Source organism: Amblyomma maculatum, chromosome 1 (assembly GCF_055883805.1).
Source record: "Amblyomma maculatum isolate TAMU_Amacu chromosome 1, ASM5588380v1, whole genome shotgun sequence".
NCBI classification, from domain to species: Eukaryota; Metazoa; Arthropoda; class Arachnida; order Ixodida; family Ixodidae; genus Amblyomma; species Amblyomma maculatum.
In genome coordinates, this window is record NC_139344.1 from 470,955,803 (window position 1) to 470,976,777 (window position 20,975).

The 20,975-nt window shown below is 46.8% G+C and overlaps 1 protein-coding gene across 1 annotated transcript in view; it reads left to right on the forward strand.

Moving 5' to 3' along the window:
- LOC146209951 (L-serine dehydratase/L-threonine deaminase-like) overlaps window positions 1-20,975 on the forward strand; it is a 61,637-nt gene that overhangs the window by 10,334 nt on the left and 30,328 nt on the right. The window contains exons 3-4 of the mRNA XM_084581530.1: window positions 2,695-2,734; window positions 3,320-3,550. Coding sequence (XP_084437656.1) covers window positions 2,695-2,734; window positions 3,320-3,550 — 271 coding nt within the window. The remainder of the gene's footprint in view (window positions 1-2,694; window positions 2,735-3,319; window positions 3,551-20,975) is intronic.

Below are 20,975 nucleotides of genomic sequence, written 5' to 3' on the forward strand. Positions count from 1 at the left end.
GATGGTCGCTTAGTGTAACAAACTGGATTCCAAGGGAAGGAAAGATCAGCAGGGGCCGGCAGAAAGCCAGGTGGGCGGATGAGGTTAAGCAGTTCGCTGGGGTCATGTGGATGGAGCTAGCACATAACCGGGCTAACTGGAAAAATATGGGAGAGGGCTTCGCCCTGCAGTGGGTATTGTCAGGCTGATGATGGTGATAACATACTGAACCTGAACCAACGGCAGACACAGAAACACAAGAAGTGCACGGGACATCGCTGATATCGTGTAACTCTCTTCTTGTGTTTGTGGTTTTGGCTATTTCAATACGTTAGGAAAAAACAGCAGTTTACAGTAGGCAGCGAAACATTGGAAGTGGTTGGCGAATATGTCTGCCTAGGAAAGGTACTAACCGCAAATCCTGAGAATTAAAGGGTAATAGCTAGGAGAATATGACTGGATGGAGAGAATATGAAAAGCATTCGCAGGTTATGGCTAGAAGCTTACTGGTATCCCTCAAGAGGAAAGTATACAACAGTTGCATTTTAGCTGCATTTAACAATATGGCTGAAAGGGGGAGACTAACGAATAGGGTTCTATTGTCACGAGGAACGAAAAATACTACAGGCGTAACGTTGATATATAGGAAGCGTACAGCGTGTGACAGAGAAATACCTCTAGCTAATGACATTCTAGTGAAAATCAAGAAGAAGAAATGGGTATGGGCAGGACACGTAGAGCGAAGAAAGTATGACCGATGGTCGCTTAGGATAACAAACTGGATTCCAAGGGAAGGAAAGTGTAGCAAGGAGAGGCAAAAAGTTAGGGGGGCGGATGAGTTTAAGAAATTTGCAGTGGTCAAGTGGACGCAGCTAACACAGGACTACGTGAATTCGAGAAATATGGGAAAGGGCTTTGCAGTGGGTATAATCCGGCTGCTGCTGCCGAAGATGATGATGATGATGATGCCGTCTCTTACCGTGCTCGCGCTTTTTGCTTTGCTCACACACGCGGTGTTATCCTTTAATTCCTCAAAAAGACAGATGTGACCACTTCTGAGTGCCGTGCTAAGTATAATGTTGTGTTTATCCGTGTTCTCCGTAGGGTCAAAACGTTCTTCGGCGACAGATGTACCCGTCCTGTGATGCGGAATACAGCATGGGGATTTAAGGAAGCATTAATTAAGGGAACATAATACAAGTCTAGTTCGAAACATTCGTCATCGGTCGCTGTATACTTACTATAGAGCTTCTTCCAATCACTATAGTTAATCCAATTTGCTTGCCTTCCATCGGAATCCACTTTGGTCTCTTCAGCGGCCATCCGTTGTCATGCCTGAACATTACATGTGCTGGGCAGGACCATTTCTTCTTGATTTTGAGTGGGACGTCATCAATTAGTATTTTTCATTGACTCAGTGTACACGCTTCCGGTCTCCTAGCGTTACACGTCTCTCAATTTTCACGACACAAAAGCAACCGCAGGGCAGTAAGCCGTTCTTCTTTAGAACTGGCCTACAAATGCATGTATAGTAATGCAGGTAATAAAATTGAATTGAATTGAACGAATTACGGATGGCGTGGACACAGTTGGAGATGTGTGGGCCGTTTGCGTTTTTCGGAGACCGTAATTCACAGAGACACTGAGGTATGTGTAGTTTTAGACAAAAGGTGTTGGTGCGCTACAGAGAAGTCCAAAAAGTTCTTTGATTAGGCAGCTGGCTTGACGACTCATATTTGTCACGGATGTGATGTTTCGTGGCCATTTTTGCTATAAATAGTGTTTAAGTGGGTGTTTTCTCTGTTGTTTACAATGAATAAAAACAAACAGTTTTCGAAACAGTGATACTAGCAGCGCCACCTTTATGTCAATATAATTCCCTTAAACTTGGCAGTGCTTTCATTTTGGGCTAATGCCGATAGATGGCGATACCCCTTTGAGAAAAAAAAATTATTTCGGTCGGCGTTGGTTGAAATCATGAAGCACGCGGGCTTCGATTAATTCCAATTCCGACATAACGAAGGAAGTACCTAAAGTTCCGAACCTAACGTAGTAAAAACAGAGTGCATATTTGTTTAGAGCAAAATTAAAGACAGGACTCTTTTAGGACCCTCTTTTAGTCCTGTCTTTAATTTTGCGCTGAGGAAATATGCACTCTACTTATCAAGACCAGCTAGCCCGTCTTTCTATGTTAAGTAGTATAAATAGACTTCGCAAGCAACTTCCACCGCACCACAAAATGTTTATCGCGAGTGAAACCCACAGACCCGGCACCTTACCTTTGTTTGTGACCTTATTCAAAATAATTTTCAATTGCGGAATAAGCCCGTCATCCACCGCTCGTCAAAACCTATGCAAGGAAGAGGAGCGCCCGCATCGTGCACCCGCATCACCGCATGCCATTGCACAGGTGGTTCGATCGGAGCGCCAATTACCAAAGGCGGCGAATTTCGCTCGCTCTTGATGACACTTGTATGATTGTGAACTCTCCGAAAATAATCCGCTACTCAGGTCGGATCTCCTGACTCATTTGAGGCTTAGGGTAACGAAATCTATTCAAGGAACGTAGCAGGTGGCTGCAGACAGCTGATGGGCGTATGAGACCACTTTTGCTGACATATGGTTTAAAAGCCTTTGTCTGTGCATACTGACAGTGACAATAATTAATGGCGTCTTCTCGTGCTTACGTCATGCTCTCCTTCCAATGCATTTCAGGTGGCTACTACTGCCATCCTTTTGACAACCCGATGATATGGTAAGCACCCATTGCTGCACATACCGTAATGCTGAAGTAAACGGCGGGTTATGACTCCTCAAAGTTACCTCTCATTAAATCACCTATTGTTTACGCACAGCATGTTGATGTAAATTAATGTCAATGAAAAATGTTTTAGTGTACCTAGATACGCGAAAAAACCAAACGGTTCTTTCAGAAGTGAGGACATGTATGACAGCGTGATATCACAGCATCAAAAGAGTAACAGAGAGACTTTCATTCAAGAACGGCTTAACGTGTTTGGTTTTATATACCATTGCTTCTTTCTTTAAGTTCGCTACCAGACGATAATATCTGCATGTGGTTTGTGGCACGGCATGTCTTTGATGGATTGCAGCAAGGAAGCCGCAATCTTAGATTTATGGTAAAAAGCTTGCATCGGAAGATTGGTGGACGTAGTCGCGAAGAACAGAGCTTCCGAGTCCTAATAAATACTTGTGTTAACATCTCTAGCGGGAGCCACTGTGTTTCTAAGGCACTTGCTGCAGTGTACAGCACCACAAGCCGTGCTCGTGCTTTGCTGTAACGTCCCGAATCTTCATGATTGCTCCCCGAGGGCGTCAGGACGGGAAACTCGACCATGGTGCCGGAGATGAAGGATGACTTAAGAAGCGTGGTGCCTGCCGCCGTAGTGGCCTCTGTGGGCGGCGGCGGGCTGGTGTGTGGCCTCTCTCAGGGCATGGAGGACGTCGGCTGGGCGGACGTGCCCATCCTGGCTGTCGAGACCCGAGGGGCAGACTCCTTCCGCGCATCCTTGAGAGCTGGCAACCAAGTTACACTGCCCAAAATTACCAGGTGCGACCGCTCGTTTGTCGGTGCGCAGCTAGATATCAAATTCGACCCGAAATGGAGGTAGCCGAGACGACATGTGTGCAGGCTTTATTTTTTTCACAAGGCTAAAAGGCAAAGGGTGAATGTTACGATGGGCATTTTCACAGCCTACACTTCTCTACACGAAACGAGATACCGAGAATGCGGCGTATGCTTTTCACGGGGACACTTAATTTTTGCCTAAAGCGCATTACACTTGTTATATCTTCAAGATTCCTCTGTTGCTATGGCAACACTAGTCGAATAGAATTGTTTACTTGTTGGCAGAAACATGTACCCATTGGAAGGAGATTTACCGTCTTAAATGTTCCACAAGAACCATACACATTAAAGTCATAGCGCAAAACACCACAGACTGGCAGAGTAACGACACACAACGCAATCGCTCGAAACCGTTTTTGTTGAGCGTGGTCGCTCTGTCTGTGTATGGTTGGCATTTTTGCGCTATAAATTTATAGGGTAAAAATCCCCTCGTGCGCGATAAAATAATAATCCAATAAATGCAAGCTAATAAAGTAAAAACTATGATTAAAACAGCCAAGATTACCCGCAACGGTAAGAAGCGATTAGAAAAAGATGTGATCGAAACCATAACAAAACCCGGGTTCCTGTACGTTTGTACAAAGTTCATTGCCTGCATGCGTGGCGCGATGAAGTGAAGGGTGGCTGCTCGCGAGAGGATTGTGCTGCCGTGCACATGCGCCGTAGCACAGTCACATCGTGTACCAGCGGTGAGGTTATTTCACTAACACTCACTAACCCAGTTATACATAATGCGCAATGTTACTTTGAAGACGCCAGACAGGAATTCGTTTAAAACAAAGGCAGAGAAGTGGTATGCAAGTGCACGTCACATACCATTCCCTGCGTAGTGAATGTTTTTCTATGCTATTTATGGATCGGCTGCAAGCTAACCTAGGAGCTGCACATAATTTTCCTCTGAAGTGTTTGAGCTTGTCGTGTTTGGCCGTGTCCCGGCGTGGTTTACGAACGCCTCGTGGGCAGTGAAATTCAGAACGTGTATGCTAACCTTTCGGCGGCGCACGAAGTGTGTCCACGAACACACTTCGTCCTCCTTCGAGTTATCAATTAACGTTGTGGCAATCGACGGGCTCGAACATCAGAATTTAAAGTATATTCATGCACAGATAGCTCCAGAAGTTTGTGAAACGTAAAATCCGCGAAAAGGCGTACCTCTTGGCGGTCTAAGCATTTAGGTACGAAGTTAGTGGTGTCTCTGCATCTCCTTGTGTGACCTGCGCAGTGCATTTTAGTATGCCCCTCGAGGCAAACTTAAAGTAGTTTCAATATTTTTCGTGTTTCCGAAACGTCTGCGTGCTGCGTCCTGCTAGTTCACTTTCCCGATACAGGGACGCTATTGTCCGGAGTATCAGCCAAAGTATAAAACTAATCGAAAATAAAAATGTATTTGGAAACGTCAGGGTAGACCGAGTTTCCATACAGCCTAACTGTCACGCTGCCAGCGTACATAACACATACAAGTAGTGAGATCAGTTCACCCCACTGAGGACTAGCGAAAAGAGACAATACACTGGTCCTCAAGTTGAACTACTTGTCGAATGCAGCGAGCACTCCAACACATCTGGCGGCACCAAGGGTGAGGTAGAAATCAAATACATACAAGATTGAATTATGTGAATAAATCGACTCTTACTGCCCAACCAGCATGCCACTAACTGGCTTAAAAATTGCACGGCTTCATAGATACAGTGTTTCAAAGAAGTGCTGGAGTCAAATGACTCACCAGACTTTTGTAATCGTTCTATTCTGCTTTTGGTAGGCGGGCTCTTCCTTCCGTGAGGTAGGCGTAGCTTTATAAAAACGATTAAAATTAAATTTGCTTGGTCCGATATAAGCAGATTCAATATGGTCAGTCATATGATACTCGAAAATCAATCGCAATTATCCTTTGCGGTGGAAGGAAGATGTTAGGCGAGCTTCAGTGCAATGCAGACAACTCCGCCAAGCTTCACTACCGTTCTATTTTGAGTCGGAAGCCTTACTTGCCTCATGCATGTCATGCACAGAAACTGGGAACAGGAAGTGGCAACAAATTTACAACCTGAATTTGTATAGAAACTGCTGCGCAGCCGTTATTTGTGTAGCGCTCAAGGCGGTTTGACACAATTCGCTTTCAACTTAGCCTACATCTGCTAGTCAGGTTGCAGGTTAGTTCGCAACATGTATTGAAATCTTTTCGTAATTGTAAGTGCAGGTGTCCACCAAGGCGACATGCTGTGCGTTTTGTTTCTCTAAATACCGAATAAACAAAATATATTAAACACCTTTCGAAACTCTGTGCCATGGTTTCAGTAAAAGAGCTATAACGGAAAACTATGCCAGATACTGCTTTCACATGTCTTAATTGCTTTAAGTGGAGCTATACTTTGCTAACTTTTTTGTTCTGTTGAGCAGCTATCGGCTAAGTGCACAGAGTTGTCTTGCCGTTGACGATTCAGTATCTCAAAATAACAGCTGAGGGGCTAGTTGGTGCTACACAATACCCAGAAATGTGGCGCAATAAACACAAACACACGCGAAGAGAGACAACACACGCGCACACTACCAACTGTAATATGGATTTGAACACACGCTTCCTCTTTACCACTCCTCTTCTTCTACACCCAAGTGCATCTTCTCATCATCCTCTTCTTTGTCAAGGAGATGTTCTGCGGGAAAGAAAGTGCTACTATCTCCTTGGCAAAGAAGGGGAGGGTGAGAAGATGTACTTGGGTGTAGAAGAAGAGGAGTGGTGAAGAGGAAGTGTGTGTTCAGATCCATATTACAGTTGGTAGTGTGCGCGCGTGTTGTGTCTCTTCGCATGTGTTTGTGTTTGTTGCGCCACATTTCTGGGTATTAAGATTCAGTATGGCCACCAAGGCACCAAAAAATCATCCCATTCCGCATTTTCTCGTTTGTGTTTAAATATCAAAAATGATAAGTACACCGCTGACTAATCGAGAAGAGCGAGAAGCCCGCTTGTGTGGTGAGGGCAGCCGAGGCGTTTGTTCCACTCTCAGGTGGCCCTACTTTCTATGAGCACATGAACATTCAGTCAGGGCCGGATTAACAGAGATGAGGGCCCGGTTAAAAAATTAAGAGGGACCTTGTTGCTATCAACTCCCATACCTCACCCCATGTTGTCATATTTCAGTTTCGACGCGTTTTAGAATTTCCTACCGAGAACACACTCGATATTCAGCCGAACAATGTACACACTGTTTATGAAAATGGTATAAGCATATATTTTACTGCAGCGTGCACGGACAGACTAACATCAAAGTGAGGATTTCAGGAACTCACAGGACACATAACATCCTCTCTCAAAAATCAGGACGTGAATTCATGAAAAATATATTCCTCGAGAGGTTATTTTATTCGCTAATTCGACAGCGCAGGGAGAGGGGCTATATTTGAGAATAGACTAAGTAGAGATGAGTTTTGTTCATATAAGCTGTTCGCAAACGCTTACCGCAAAAACGCTACCCATCTAATAGTTTTGTGGATTCATCTAGCAAGACGAATTGAAGCTCTGCTAAGGCAGTGTTTGTAGAGAAACTGCGATATGTTCTATATGCTGAATCCAGTAGAGTAGATAATGTTTATTACTTCAAACGTTGTCACAATGTGGGGCGAATAAAGTTGTAGACGCTGGTAGAAAAAACACTTCGCTACTGAACTGATACGAAGTTAAACCTTTAACAGGCTAAACATGCTTTTTTGCTCTCGCGCCCAAAAGCTCGGCGAAAGCTTCACCAGTTATATCGAAGACGTCCTCGACCTATGCAAGCGCGTCAGTGCGTCAATGAGAGAGACTCAGCTCATCAAGCATGTGCTTAAGGGCACTGAGGAAGAGGGCTTTCACATGCTTGCATCCAAAGGCCCCACCTCTGTCAGCTAGATCATAAATCTCTGCCAGAGTTATAACGAACTGCGCCGAGAGCGAGTATTGACTCGGCTGCCCTCAACACAGGGCGCGACTCCTAATAACATCGACGTAACGAGCGAAGTCAACAGCTCTCTCATACTCCGGATTCAGCAGTTTGTCCGTGAAGAGGTCGCCCAGCAGCTGTCGCTGCTTCCCTCTGTTCTGAACCCACCATCAAATCTGGCACGGACACTTCAACATCTGATCCGGGAGCAAGTGTCCGAGGCCATGCCGTCTGTTTGTCACCCGCCTCCCGTTGCAATACCTGCAGTTCCAGCGCCTCCCGTTGCAACACCGCTTACTTACGCTGAAATAGCCCGACAGCCTCCACCAGTGTTTTCTTCTTTTCGATCTCTCCATCTAGTGATTCCAGTTCCTGTTGTTCGGCCGCGCCCCCAACGTTTCCAACCATGGCGAACACTAGACAACTTGCCGATTTGCTACGCCTGTGGTATCGCTGGACACGTGGTGCGTCACTGCCACCGCCGCGTCATGATCTCTTTTGACGAAGCCAGCCACCGATACGCTTACGACACTCCACGGCATTTTATCAGAACCCGGCTTCCGAGCCCATCGACCTCGAATACCATCCATCTGTTCGCCGCCGCTCTCCATCTCCGTGTTGCCGCTCGGTGTCTTCCACGCCCCTTCGTTCAACCCTGCCGCAGGAAAACTAGTGATCGCAGTTCCGGAGGCAATGAACTGCGTTTTCGACGGAAGATCTAAGCCCTCGTTGTTAGCCGCCGAATTTCATAAATGTTTCCGTGGAGGGTATCGATGTTTTTGCCCTTGTTGACACCGGTGCTGCTGTGTCCGTGCTAAGCAAAACATTGTGCCGCCAGATGCGCAAAGGGACGACGCCGCTATACTGTGTTTCGCTTCGTGCCGCCGATTCCCAGCTCATCTACGCCTGCGGTCGCCTGTACAGCGAGATTTCGTATTCAGGACGCTCTCTACATCATTCAATTCATTGTCCTTTCATCATGCTCTCACGACGACATCTTGGACTGTGACTTTCTATCCCAACATCAGGCCTTTATTGACTGCACTTGTGCTGAATTAGCGCTGTTTCCCCTCTGTGCTGCCACGAAGACCGACACCGCTACTACCTGCGCCAAACTCACTGTGACTGATGTTTCAATCCCGCCATGTTTTGTCCTTCTTCTGTCTGTTTTATCTCCGATTCTCTTTCCGACGGATCTGTCATCTTCACGCCTTCCGACGGCTTCACGAGTCGCTACTGTCTACCCTTGCCGTTTGCCGTTCTGGCTGCAGTGCAATGGCCGTCATCGATCCATTCAACTGCCCGTTCTCTTTTCTTTATGGCAAGTGTCTGGGAAACGCCCAACGTTTTGCCTCGATGCTGGAATGTGACAACTGCGATGATAACCCTTGCCATATACCGGTTGCTGCGCTTACTGCTACTTCTGCTGATCCATCTTCAGTAGGTATCTTCGCCAGCTCTGTTGACAATATGCTCACGCCGACTCAACAGACCCAGCTTCTTATCCCTCACCTCCACCAAGATTATAACGAGCTTAGAGTAAAGCGAGCTCGTTTGCTAGGGATAGGTCAAGGTAGGCGCCTGCAGGTAGACGCTTGCAAGGTAGGCGCTGGCTCAAACAGCAGGTGCTCGCGTCTCGTGCCGGCGCGCTGGCGCCAGGTCATCTTTTTTACATAATATAGCTCACATTTATACAGATTGTCCACATTTGCAAAACAGATGGAGATCGTAATTCTACGTGTCTAGCGTAAGGATGATAATATCGATAAAAATGACGCTGCTGTTAGTGATAATGGTGCCGACGACAATAGCGAGAGTAATGACAGTGCCAATGATAGCTCCTTTGCGATGGTGCAGTGGTTAGGGCGCTCGACTACTGTGCCCAATGATAAAAGATCGAAGACTGGCTGCAGCGGCCGCTTTTCGAAGGAGTGAAGCAAGGCACCCGAATGTTGTGCGATGTCAGTGCGCTTTAAAGAACCCCAGGTGTTTGAAAGTTTTTAGAGCCCTCTACTAGGCGTCCCTCATAGCCTGGGTTGCTTTATGACGTTAAACCCCACAAAACAAACCAAAACAGTACCGACAGCAATGACGATGCAGTTAATGAAAATTGTCCTGTAAAGTGGCTTTCACCCTTTCCGCCTAAGCGTAGTCGCATGTAATCATATAACATGTCTCTATTTTTCACTGCACCCTTAAACAAGACAATAAATGTATTTACATTTCTATAATCATTTTCGGGCCTTCGGCTTGAAAGGCTTTTGATGAGATCTTTAACGTTAACCCGCCTGAGAATATCTCGTCTTCACTCACCTTAGAGACAAATGCTGAGGCGGCGGTCGCCTATGAGCCATCATAATCTGTATCTAATAATTTATTGCTTTTATCACAGCCTTCACTGCTTCCGGTACGAATAATGTTACCCAACTGATCTCAACAGCAATAATTTCAAAGGTCAGATGGTTTACCAACTGGTATGCACTGACTCCAAATTGAAGCCGGCTATACCAGTTGATTCCACTTGACAACACCTGCTGACTTACAACTGGTAGGCATCTGGAACCAGTTAAGGCCAGTTGAGCTGGGGCCGGGATGTAGTGACCACAGGATGGTGAGGTCCCGAATTAGCCTAAATCTGAAGAAGGAACGCAACAGGTTAGTAAGAAAGAAACCCATCAACGAATTAGCGGTGAGGGGGAGGGCAGAAGAGTTCAGGATCTCGCTACAGAATAGGTTTTCAGCTCTAACTGAGGATGGCGACATTACCCTAGAGGCAAGGAACAATAATTTCAGAGATATCATTACTGAGTGCGCGGTAGAAGTAGGCGGTAGGATAGTTAGAGAGGATACCGGTAAGCTGTCTAAGGAGACGAAAGATTTGATTAAGAAACGCCAGAGTATGAAAGCTTCCAATCCAACAGACCAGATAGAACTGGCCGAGATATCAAAGCTAATCAACAAGCGCAAGGTGGCCGATATAAGGAAGTATAACATGGAGAAAATTGAGCATGCTGTAAAGAACGGGGGAAGCCTTAAAGCGGTAAAGAAGAAATTGGGCATAGGCAAAAACCAGATATATGCGATAAGGGACAAGGCGGGCAACGTCATCACTAATATGGAAAAAATAGTCAAAGTAGTCGAGGAGTTCTATACAGATCTCTACAGTAGCCAAAGTAGTCAGGACCGTAATGAGATTGGCGGTAGGGAAAAACAGTCAGACGTCCCACCAGTGACGAAGGACAAGGTCAAGAAAGCACAAGAAACTATGAAAAGGCGGAAATCAGCTGGAGAGGATCACATAACTACAGACTTGCTGAAGGACGGAGGGGATATCGTGCTAGAAAAACTGGCTACCCTGTATACGCAGTGCCTGGTGTCATCGACGGTACCAGAACCATGGAAGAATGCAAACATTATCCTCATTCACAAGAAAGGGGACTCTAAGGGCCTTAAAAATTACAGACCAATCAGCTTGCTGTCTGTTACGTATAAGGTATTTAGTAAGGTAATCTCTAATAGAATCAGGACAACCTTAGACTGCAATCAAGCAAAAGATCAAGCAGGGTTTCGGAAACGGTACTCTACTATCGATCATATCCATACCATCAATCAGGTGATAGAAAAATGCTCGGAATATAACCAGCCCTTATACATAGCATTCATTGATTACGAAAAAGCATTTGACTCAGTTGAAACCTCGGCGGTGATCCAGGCATTGCGAAATCAGGGGGTAGACGAGCCGTACGTGAAAGTTCTGGCAGATATATATAGTGGCTGCACAGAAACCATAGTTCTGCATAAAGAAAGTAACAAAATTCCGATAAAGAAAGGTGTTAGGCAAGGAGACACAATCTCCCCAGTACTATTCACAGCTTGTTTAGAGGAAGTATTCAGAGACTTGGAATGGGAGCAGTTAGGGATAAGGGTAGATGGAGAATACCTCAGTAATCTGCGATTTGCTGATGATATTGCCTTGCTAAGCTACTCGGGGGATGAACTGCAAATAATGATTGATGACCTAGACAGGAAAAGTAGAAAGGTAGGCTTGAAAATCAATATGCAGAAGACTAAGGTAATGTTCAACAGCCTCGGGAAGGAACAGCAGTTTACATTAGGTAGCGAAATACTGGAAGTAGTAGGCGAATATGTCTACTTAGGACAGGTAGTAACCGAAGATCCGGACCATGAAAAGGAAATAACAAGAAGAATAAGATTGGGATGGAGTGCATTTGGCAAGCACTCGCAGATTATGACCAGCAGCTTACCGGTATCGCTCAAGAGGAAAGTATACAACAGTTGCATCTTACCTGTACTCACCTATGGGGCTGAAACCTGGAGGCTAACCAAGAGAGTTCTACTTAAATTGAGGACAACCCAGAGGGCTATGGAACGGAAAATGGTAGGGGTATCATTGAGAGATAGAAAGCGTGCAGAGTGGGTCAGAGAAATAACTCAAGTTACCGACATTCTAGTAGAAATTAAGAAGAAATTGACATGGGCAGGACATGTAGTGGGAAGAGAGGATAACCGATGGTCGCTGAGGGTAACAAACTGGATTCCAAGGGAAGGAAAGCGTAACAGGGGGCGGCAGAAAGTTAGGTGGGCGGATGAGATTAAGAAGTTCGCAGGGGTCAAGTGGATGCAGCTAGCACTGAACCGGGTTAAGTGGAGAAATATGTAATAGGCCTTCGCCCTGCAGTGGGTATAATCAGGCTGATGATGTTGATGATGGGGCCGGCCGACTTTCAATTGGTAGGCATCTGTAACCAGTTAATGCCTGTTGAGTGCCAGCTGAGACCACCTGAAACCATCTGAAACCAGTTAGAACCAGCTACAATCACTTTGGATTTGTTTTTCTCTATATGGAACTGTACAATGTTTTGTACTTTGACTGGCGAAATATGAGGCTGACTGTGGGCTTAACCGTATGATGCGATGAGCAGCTTTTGAAGCATTAATAGTTGGTATAGATAAGCTCTAACTTTAATCATAAAAAATCAGGAAGACAGACTATTTTTCGGACCGAAGCTAGAAATCCGCCACATTTTCCGGCTCCCGGGAAGACATTTGAGAACGGAGGGCCCGGTTGATTTGAACCCTTTGAACCCTGGATAATCAGGCAATTGGGTGCTGCATTCAGTCCCCAGGCAGTGGAACTGGCCTGCACAAATTCTGTGCATAACCGACGTCACATACACTCGATGCTCGGTATCGCACTTCCCCTGCGTGAATAACAACATCTTGAGGTTGGTATTAAGTCGTCTCGGATAGTTTGTGAAAGAAACATTGTTTTCAGCCGCCTTCTCAGCCATTCGACGCGCATATGAGTTCCTCTCCACTATATTTTTTTTCCTGCAGTAATGTCAGCGCGTCATCTTTGGCACATCAAGGATCACGATTAGGTTTTTTTTTCCTTCCTCTAGGTGGAATAGTAATGTTTTAGTAGAACAGTAACCGCCATGCCGCTAACTGCAATGCAACAATCCTGTCCTCTGGCGCAGTCATTGAAGTAATGGCACTCATTGCTGGCAGCCAAACCAACGTGCACCAAGCAATTATTATCCGCAATGCACGAACAAGGAAGCTGCTAAAGTGGCTCCTTTGATAAGGAACATACCAGCGTAATACACACAGGGCTACTATAATGACCTTGTGCAGAGCTTGCAGTGCCCGAAGAAGCATAACCACGGCTTCAAAATGGAAAAGGAAAAATATAAGGTATGTCCAAAAATTATATCTCTTATATTCACAAACAGAACATATTCGCCATCAGACAGGAAACTCAACAAATGGTAAGAGGTAAGGTGCCGTCGGCTCCAGATACGAACCTTCTTCAGCCCGTTGACACCAGCGCACGTGTACCCAGCTTAATACGACCCACTTTCAAAGAAACCCATTCTATGGAGCTTATTGTGATCGGACGAGCCGCGGAGACCGCAGCGTCGGATCATAAAAAAGGCGATAATGATCGAGACTGTAAGCAGGAGCCACTGACCCCTCCCAAGCGAAAGCGGGGGGGGGGGGGAGACCTCTGGCTATGAGCGCCCAATACCGGCGCCGGTGAGGCGTAGGGTGCCTCGATACCAGCGCCGGCGGCGCGCTACATCGAGGCACCCTAGTGAGGCGCCATTGCACCTGACACCTACCGGCCGAAGGGTACAGTTCGTCACGCGGCGGCAATTAACAGGGTTCCCGCCAACAATTCGACGAACGGACAAAGGAGGGAAACGACCAAATTCCGGTCTCTTCAAGTGTCGCCTCGCTACGGAGAGTGGGCGTACATTCTTCACTGTCTTCCCGTAGTGAGCCATGGTGACAGCTTTCGGCTAAATGACCTCGCATAATACAGAAGGCGACGTCGGGATCAATACGTCAGCCCCGGTGCAAACACGCACGGAGACAAGCGGCTGAGGCCATGTACGCCGTCTAGACGAACACTTCCTCCCCTCAAGCCAGAACCTGTCAGAGGGACGTGTAAACCAGTGCAAGCAGTGTTGGTGCGTGTGTGTGAAAGTGCGGGAAAGTGAGGTGACAGAGACACTCACTCAGAAATTGGCCTGCCTTCCATCTAGGAAACATAATGATTCAACCCTATAAAAACTGGCGACAAGTGTATGTCATGGGTCGTCAGTCTCCCCCTAAATCAGTCAGTCTCCCCCTAAATACGCTCTCATAGCCTGAGTTGCTTTGGGATGTTAAACCCCACAAACCACCACCACCACTACATACGCTACCATGTAAATATCGTATATAAAGCTTCCCATCTCACTTCAAAGTCCGGTTTCCAGCCGCCTCGTCCTTGTTCCTGCTTCGACAACCAACCGGACCTACAACACGCAACTTGGATCCCGACAACTGGATGGCATCTGTGGGATGACGGCGTGGTGTCCTTGCTTTGGTTTGGTGAATGTATCGCCTTCTCTCCTTGAGTTTTGCCAGGCTTAACGTAAGGTGTTCTTCCTGGCAGGAAAGTTGGTTGTAGAAACCTGTTCGTATTTGAACCGTGCTTCTTGCACCAACGTACCCCTGAGAGACTTGTGATCACATGTACGGGCAGTCATGGACTGGAGAAAGCTGCGGATACCGGAGCTAACTTTGATATATGAAGAATTGGGGATTGGTTGTGGGAAATAAAAAAAAAGCAGCAGATTATCAGCGTGATCGAAACCAACTGTTATGAAGACCAGTCATGGACTGGAGAAAGCTGCGGATACCGGAGCTAACTTTGATATATGAAGAATTGGGGATTGGTTGTGGGAAATAAAAAAAAGCAGCAGATTATCAGCGTGATCGAAACCAACTGTTATGAAGACCAGTCATGGACTGGAGAAAGCTGCGGATACCGGAGCTAACTTTGATATATGAAGAATTGGGGATTGGTTGTGGGAAATAAAAAAAAGCAGCAGATTATCAGCGTGATCGAAACCAACTGTTATGAAGACCAGGATATTGTGAAATTCTGGGAGGAGATTAACCGCATAGCGAAGGAGGAGGAACGAAAAAGAAAATAAGGAATGGAGATAGATCCCATCTCTTTCACGATTGGAGGTGAAGCTAGCGGAAGCAAAGGCAGAAGTGGCGAAAGCGGACAGGGCCGCTGTTGGGAGCAGTCACACATCCAAGACGCCTAAAATAAAAGACTTGTAGTCAGCCTTCACAATGGGTGAGGATATCGGGCGTTTCCTTGTCAACTTCGAGCGTACATGCGAGAAAAACGAAAATACTCGTTCCACCTGGCCCCAGCACCTCTTGACAGTTTCGTCGTGCGAAGCGGCCGACGGGCTTGCTTGGCTTACCAAAGAGGAAGCGGAAGATTACGATAAGGTAAAAGCAACTTTGCTTAAGAAGTACCGCCTTTCAGCCGAAGCCTTCTGTCGACGGTTCAGAAAAGCAGTGAAACGGCCTTCTGAATCTTTTCCCAATTTTAATCTCAAGGCAAATCTTATCGAATGGCGCAAGGCCACCAAGGTATATGATGAGCGGGAAACGGTCGCCAATGAAATTTGTTTAGAACAGTTTTACGATTGTCTGAATAAGCAGACGCGGCTGTGGGTGCAAGACAGGCCCGAAAAGAAAAGCTTGGAATGCACCGCCGCACTCGCAGAGGAGTTTCAGGTCAGGCGCGACGCAAGGAGGGTGAGCAGGCAGTCACAAAGCGTCACAATGATTTCGTGAGGCATCCATCGCGGAACGAGAACCGAGTATCCTCTACGCATGGGGAGAAAGGGACACAAGACGGAGACCGCGAAAACGGCGCAGCATCGACAAACGATGTTAATAAAGAAAGGAGGGCGAAGGATCGTGCTAAAACCTTTGGGGCGAGGAAACCTGCATGTGCTTGAGATGTAACGAGCCCGGGCACATTGCGAGCGGCTGTAGAAGGGAAAAGGTAGTTTTTTCACTCACCACCCTAGACGAGAAAACATGCTAGCGGCGTACATGCGTGAAATGACAGTCAATGGGAAACATTGTCATGTTCTGCGCGACTCCGCCGTCACAATGGATGTGGTGCACCCCGCGCTGGTTTCTCCATAGGATTTCACCGGCGAGTGCGCGTGGGTCAGACAGGTGGCGCAGGAAGACAGCGTTTGCCTGCCGGTTTCACGCGTCAAAATTGAGGGCCCGTTTGGAGTACTACATACAAAGGCGGCAGTGTCAGTGATCTTGCCAGAGCAGTGCCCTTATCTCTTTTCTAACCGCTCAGCGGACCAACTAAAGAAGAAAAGGGGCTTGAGCTACGGGGATCATTCCGTGCACGCGCTTACGCGTTCTAAAGCCCGCGAAATCGCAGCCCAGTTAGATAATGCGGGTGAAGGTGAAGAGCATGCACTCTGCGAGGGCAGTCCTGACCTAGATGCCGCGGCGGTACCTTTCGAGAATGTGATGCCTTCTGCTCCGCCTAGTGAGTCCAGTGAGGAATTTGAAACCTCTCTGTTGCCTCCCCAACTAGACGGTTTCTCTGAGCTTATGAGAGTGCACCGAGATGACATAACGGCTGAGCAGACGAGCGATGACTCTCTCAAAACTTTGAGATGTCAGGTGAGTGAAGGATTGGCGAAAAGGGACATTGTTCTGAAGGAGCGCGCGGGAATAATCTACAGGCAGTACAAAGACGCCCAGGCCTTGAACTACGACCAGCTAGTGGTGCCACAAAAATATATTACAAGTATCCTATATATTATTTCAAAATATATTACAAGTGTCACGGAAGCAGCTGGTCCGGTCATATCGGCATCAAGAAAACAAAGGCCTTGCTGTTGAGAGAAGGAGACGTTTATTGGCCAGGGCGTTTTAAGGATGTTGAGAGGTTCGTGAAGACGCGTGACACTTGTCAAAGGGCAAGACAATCACAGGATAAACAGAAGGCACCTCTGAAACTTGTGCCACTGATCAGCGAGCTGTTCCGGCGCCTTGTGGTGGATGTTGTCGGTTCGCTACCTGTGACCGCTTCGGGCTATCGCTACATCCTAACGACCATATGCCCAGCGACAAAGTTTCCGGAGGCGATCCCGTTGAAGGAGCTGAACTCGGTAGGAATTTTGGACGGTCTATTGCAAGTGTTTTCTATCGTGGGTTTCTCCGCCGAGCGACCAAGGCAGTGTTTTCACGAGTGCGTTCACTAGCATCTTTCTAGAGAAATGCGGGATTCGCATACTGCGCAGCTCTATCCTCAGGATAACAGCATAGAAGTGTCGCATTCGGTGCTCAAAAGAATCCTCTGGGCATTGTGCTACAAGCATCGCCGAGACTCGGAAGCGTTGGCGGCTACCATGTACTGCGCTCCGTACTGCATGCAGCCACCTGGTTTAGTCCAGCTGAACTGGTATACGGCCGGTCGCTTAGGTAACCCCTTCGCATGCTGCGCGAATCCAAGGAGGGTTAGGGCGACGACCCCACCGTTCTTGTTTGCTATAGTTTGCAATGCAATAACGATACCCCCAAATGTCCGCCGTTCCAAAAGCCTTCAAAGCCCAGCCACTGTGTCGCAGTGGTTTGGACGCCCGATTACTATGCCGGAGTACCCAAATTCGAACCCACCAGCCGGCAATGCTTTTCTCTTGTACTCTAAAGCCAACGTGGATACCCAGGGGATCACAACCTGTTAATAAGTGAAGACAGGAGCTCGTTTTTGCTTTGCACAGATTGACAGATTCAGAAGGGGTACGAAATTCTCTGCTACTCGACTGAAAAGTGGAACATGTAGCCTGGTTACTTTTGGCTGAAGGTAATCTCCATTATGGCACCTTTTTCCATCCGTCCTTTCCCACGCTTCTCGCTTCCCTTACGGCGCAGATCACGTGTCCACAGAGAAATTGCGGCAGATACTGAGCGTTTCTTTCCTATCAACCCATTTACAGTTTACAACACGTTTCACACTGCCATACTATGTACCTGTCTCTCTTAAGCTCTCGCACCAAAACGTAGCAGTATGATCAGGTTGCGTTAAAGACGCTATTGCGTCAAATTTTAAGGCGGAGAATAAGCGTCCTCCTAATTTTTCACACTGGCCTACCAGTTCTACTGGAATGTCTGGTACCGTTCTCTGAGTCTGAAATATGAAAGTGACAGATGCATGCTAATTGAGTGTCTTTTAAATATCTAATTTGAGAAATAAACCTTCACAAATACGTTATGTCATATTCTGTATAGTCCCATAGCTTTCACGGCTCCTTTTTCCCTCTGGTCCGCTTTCCACGCCGTCCATTTATCTTGCCCTTATAAAAAGTGTAGCCCTAGAAAGGTTATTTGAAGGAGTTCCCTCATAGAACAAGTTACGCATTTTCAGTATCCTGCTGCTGCTTTGCACGGTAACGCAGGCATCTAAATTTGACACAATTCCGCTTCGCCAAACCTGCAAACATTTTGTTTCAGGCGTGAACACATTTTATATGAACGGCCAGTAAGCCAGGATAAACGGACGCAATATTTTGTAATAAAATTGAAATAAAATTCTAGGATCAAGAGGGTGACAGGTATAGAAACGAGTATACAAGGACAGCATGGTACGCCAACGTAATGCTGTGGCCGATTTAGCCAATTTGACCAAACGCAAATTATGTGCTAGGACGTCGCGTTTCTTTCCCTTTTAATTTAGCTTTCCGTTCGAAGCTAGGGTGTCAATGCTGAGGTCCATACAATGTGATCCATTGATGTACTGGTATGAGTGTTTGTTGGGCATGCAATATGCACTTGAATGAAGGAGAAATCATTGCAAAGATCAGTTGCTAGTATCCGTTCGTCCTGTTTCTTTTCTCTGTCTTGTCCCCTGCTTAGTCTCATGTTGTCAAAATCGTGTCAATGGTCTTTCGGGTCACATCAGACGGAGATCGGTGGAGTTGGTGACCGGGGACCTCAACGGTCGCTCAGTATAAAATGTTCGGGCCGCTTACCGAAACGGCAATGTGGTTGCGGTGTGTACTGGTGCGATCGGATGGAAGATGACGAAGATGGCTGCGTGCAGTGCGCGCTGTGAGACAGCGGCGGCGCAGTTAAATAAGCGACTGCGACGGTTTCACAGTGCTCTCCTGCAGTGGGCAGCGAAGCGGATCTGTTCTCGCCGCCGCGGGACCAAAATACGCCCTCCGCATCTGCATTATATCTATTTTATTTCGCACGCACGCACGCACGCACGCGAACACACACACACACACACACACACACACACACACACACACACACACACACACACACACACACACACACACACACACACACACACACACACACACACACACACACACACACACACACACATACACACACACACACACACACACACACACACACACACACACACCGCCATGGGGCGAAGTTGTTAGGGAGCTCGAATAGTTTGCATGCCCAAGCAAGCGAGATCGAATTCCGTCCTCCGTCCTCGGCGGCCGCTTTTCAGTGGAGGCGAAAAGCTAGGTACCCATGTGCTCTGCGCTGTAAATGCATTCTCAAGAACACCAGGTGGTCGGAATATCCGGAGCCCTCCACTACGGCGTCTCTCATAGGTTTAGTCGCCTTGGGACGTTAAACCCCATAAACAAAACCAAGTAACCCACACACATCAATGCAGGCTCCACATGCAGCACGTATATATAACGAAGGAATGCAATTTGTGGCTCTAGCACAAAACATTAGAAAATCTCCTAATTATCTGAAGAAAACTATTGTAACGCTAAATGCACAAAACTAGCGTATATATGCAGACATGTAATGGACGCATAACTTTTTTAAAATGGTTTGGGGTGGTAGTCGCAAGATCAACCATTTAGCAGATCAAAAGTCAAGATAACAAAACACAGATGGCCAGTGAACAAACGCAGCGTGTACGCGTGAACATTGTTTTTCGTGATTATGATATACTTTAGTAAGGAAATGGCCAGGACATTACGTTCGCTTTTGAATCGCTTGTTGCGCTATGACAATCTCCATTTATTTCAATGGGATATGTCTACTAGCCATCAACTTTCCTTTAGGACAACGTTTCGGGCTCATTAAAATTACCATAGCCTTGTGATCAGAAAACTGAACACTACTCCGCCACGTGCCAGAAAAATGCAGGTGATATGTGTCGAGGGTGCATGGTTCAAACGGCGGGGACGAGGGTGTGTGTTAGATTCCTTTCTTTATATTATAGTGAACTAGAATACTTTCTAGTTCACTATACTTTATATGAAAGCCGCTGACAGGGTTGCAGCTCTTCCAAACTGATTACGCTATCTGCTCTTGTGCCGCCGCACAACCCGCCGACAAATCAAACTTGTGGTGACGTCCGTGAGCGAAAGAGGGCTGGCAAGCACCTTCGACCAGTCAGCGCCCAGCCAAGTCAGCAGAATCAGCCGCAGCTCACAAAAACTCGGCCGATGTTCCAAAATAAAGGGATTTTCGTAACTGTTCAAACTGATTGCAATAGAACTGCATGGAGCTTCTGACGTTACCTCCCTTTGCCATGAATGCGCTTTTCGATTTATCGAATCTTCCCGCTTCTTGCTTTGATGCAAGATATCTCCGGCAATTTCGTCCGTTTGCCCGTAGATGGCGTTAGTCGCTCGGACACTACTGCGTTAAGCAACAGGTGAAAAACACAGAAGGTAAAAATTGGATAAATTCGATGGAAAAGAAACAGAGTATGGAATTATACCGAAAGTGGAAAAGGCAGATAAGGAAGGAAGCTTTCTTTGATAACTCAAGAGAAAGTGCCCTACTTTTTGAAGCTAGATCAGGGGCCGAATTACGGACTCCGCTCATAAGTTTGTGAGTGTGGTACGTCAAAATTACGGAGCCGTGACGCAGCCTTGAGACGTCAATCGTGACGAGCTACGAAATCGTCCAATTACCAGTCACTTTTAGCGTGGCTCCGCCCTGGTAGTTCTGTATCCTCCGCAAACGCTGCTGCCACAGTGTGGCACAAAACTGAGCAGGGACCGTCTCCTAACTTTTTGTAA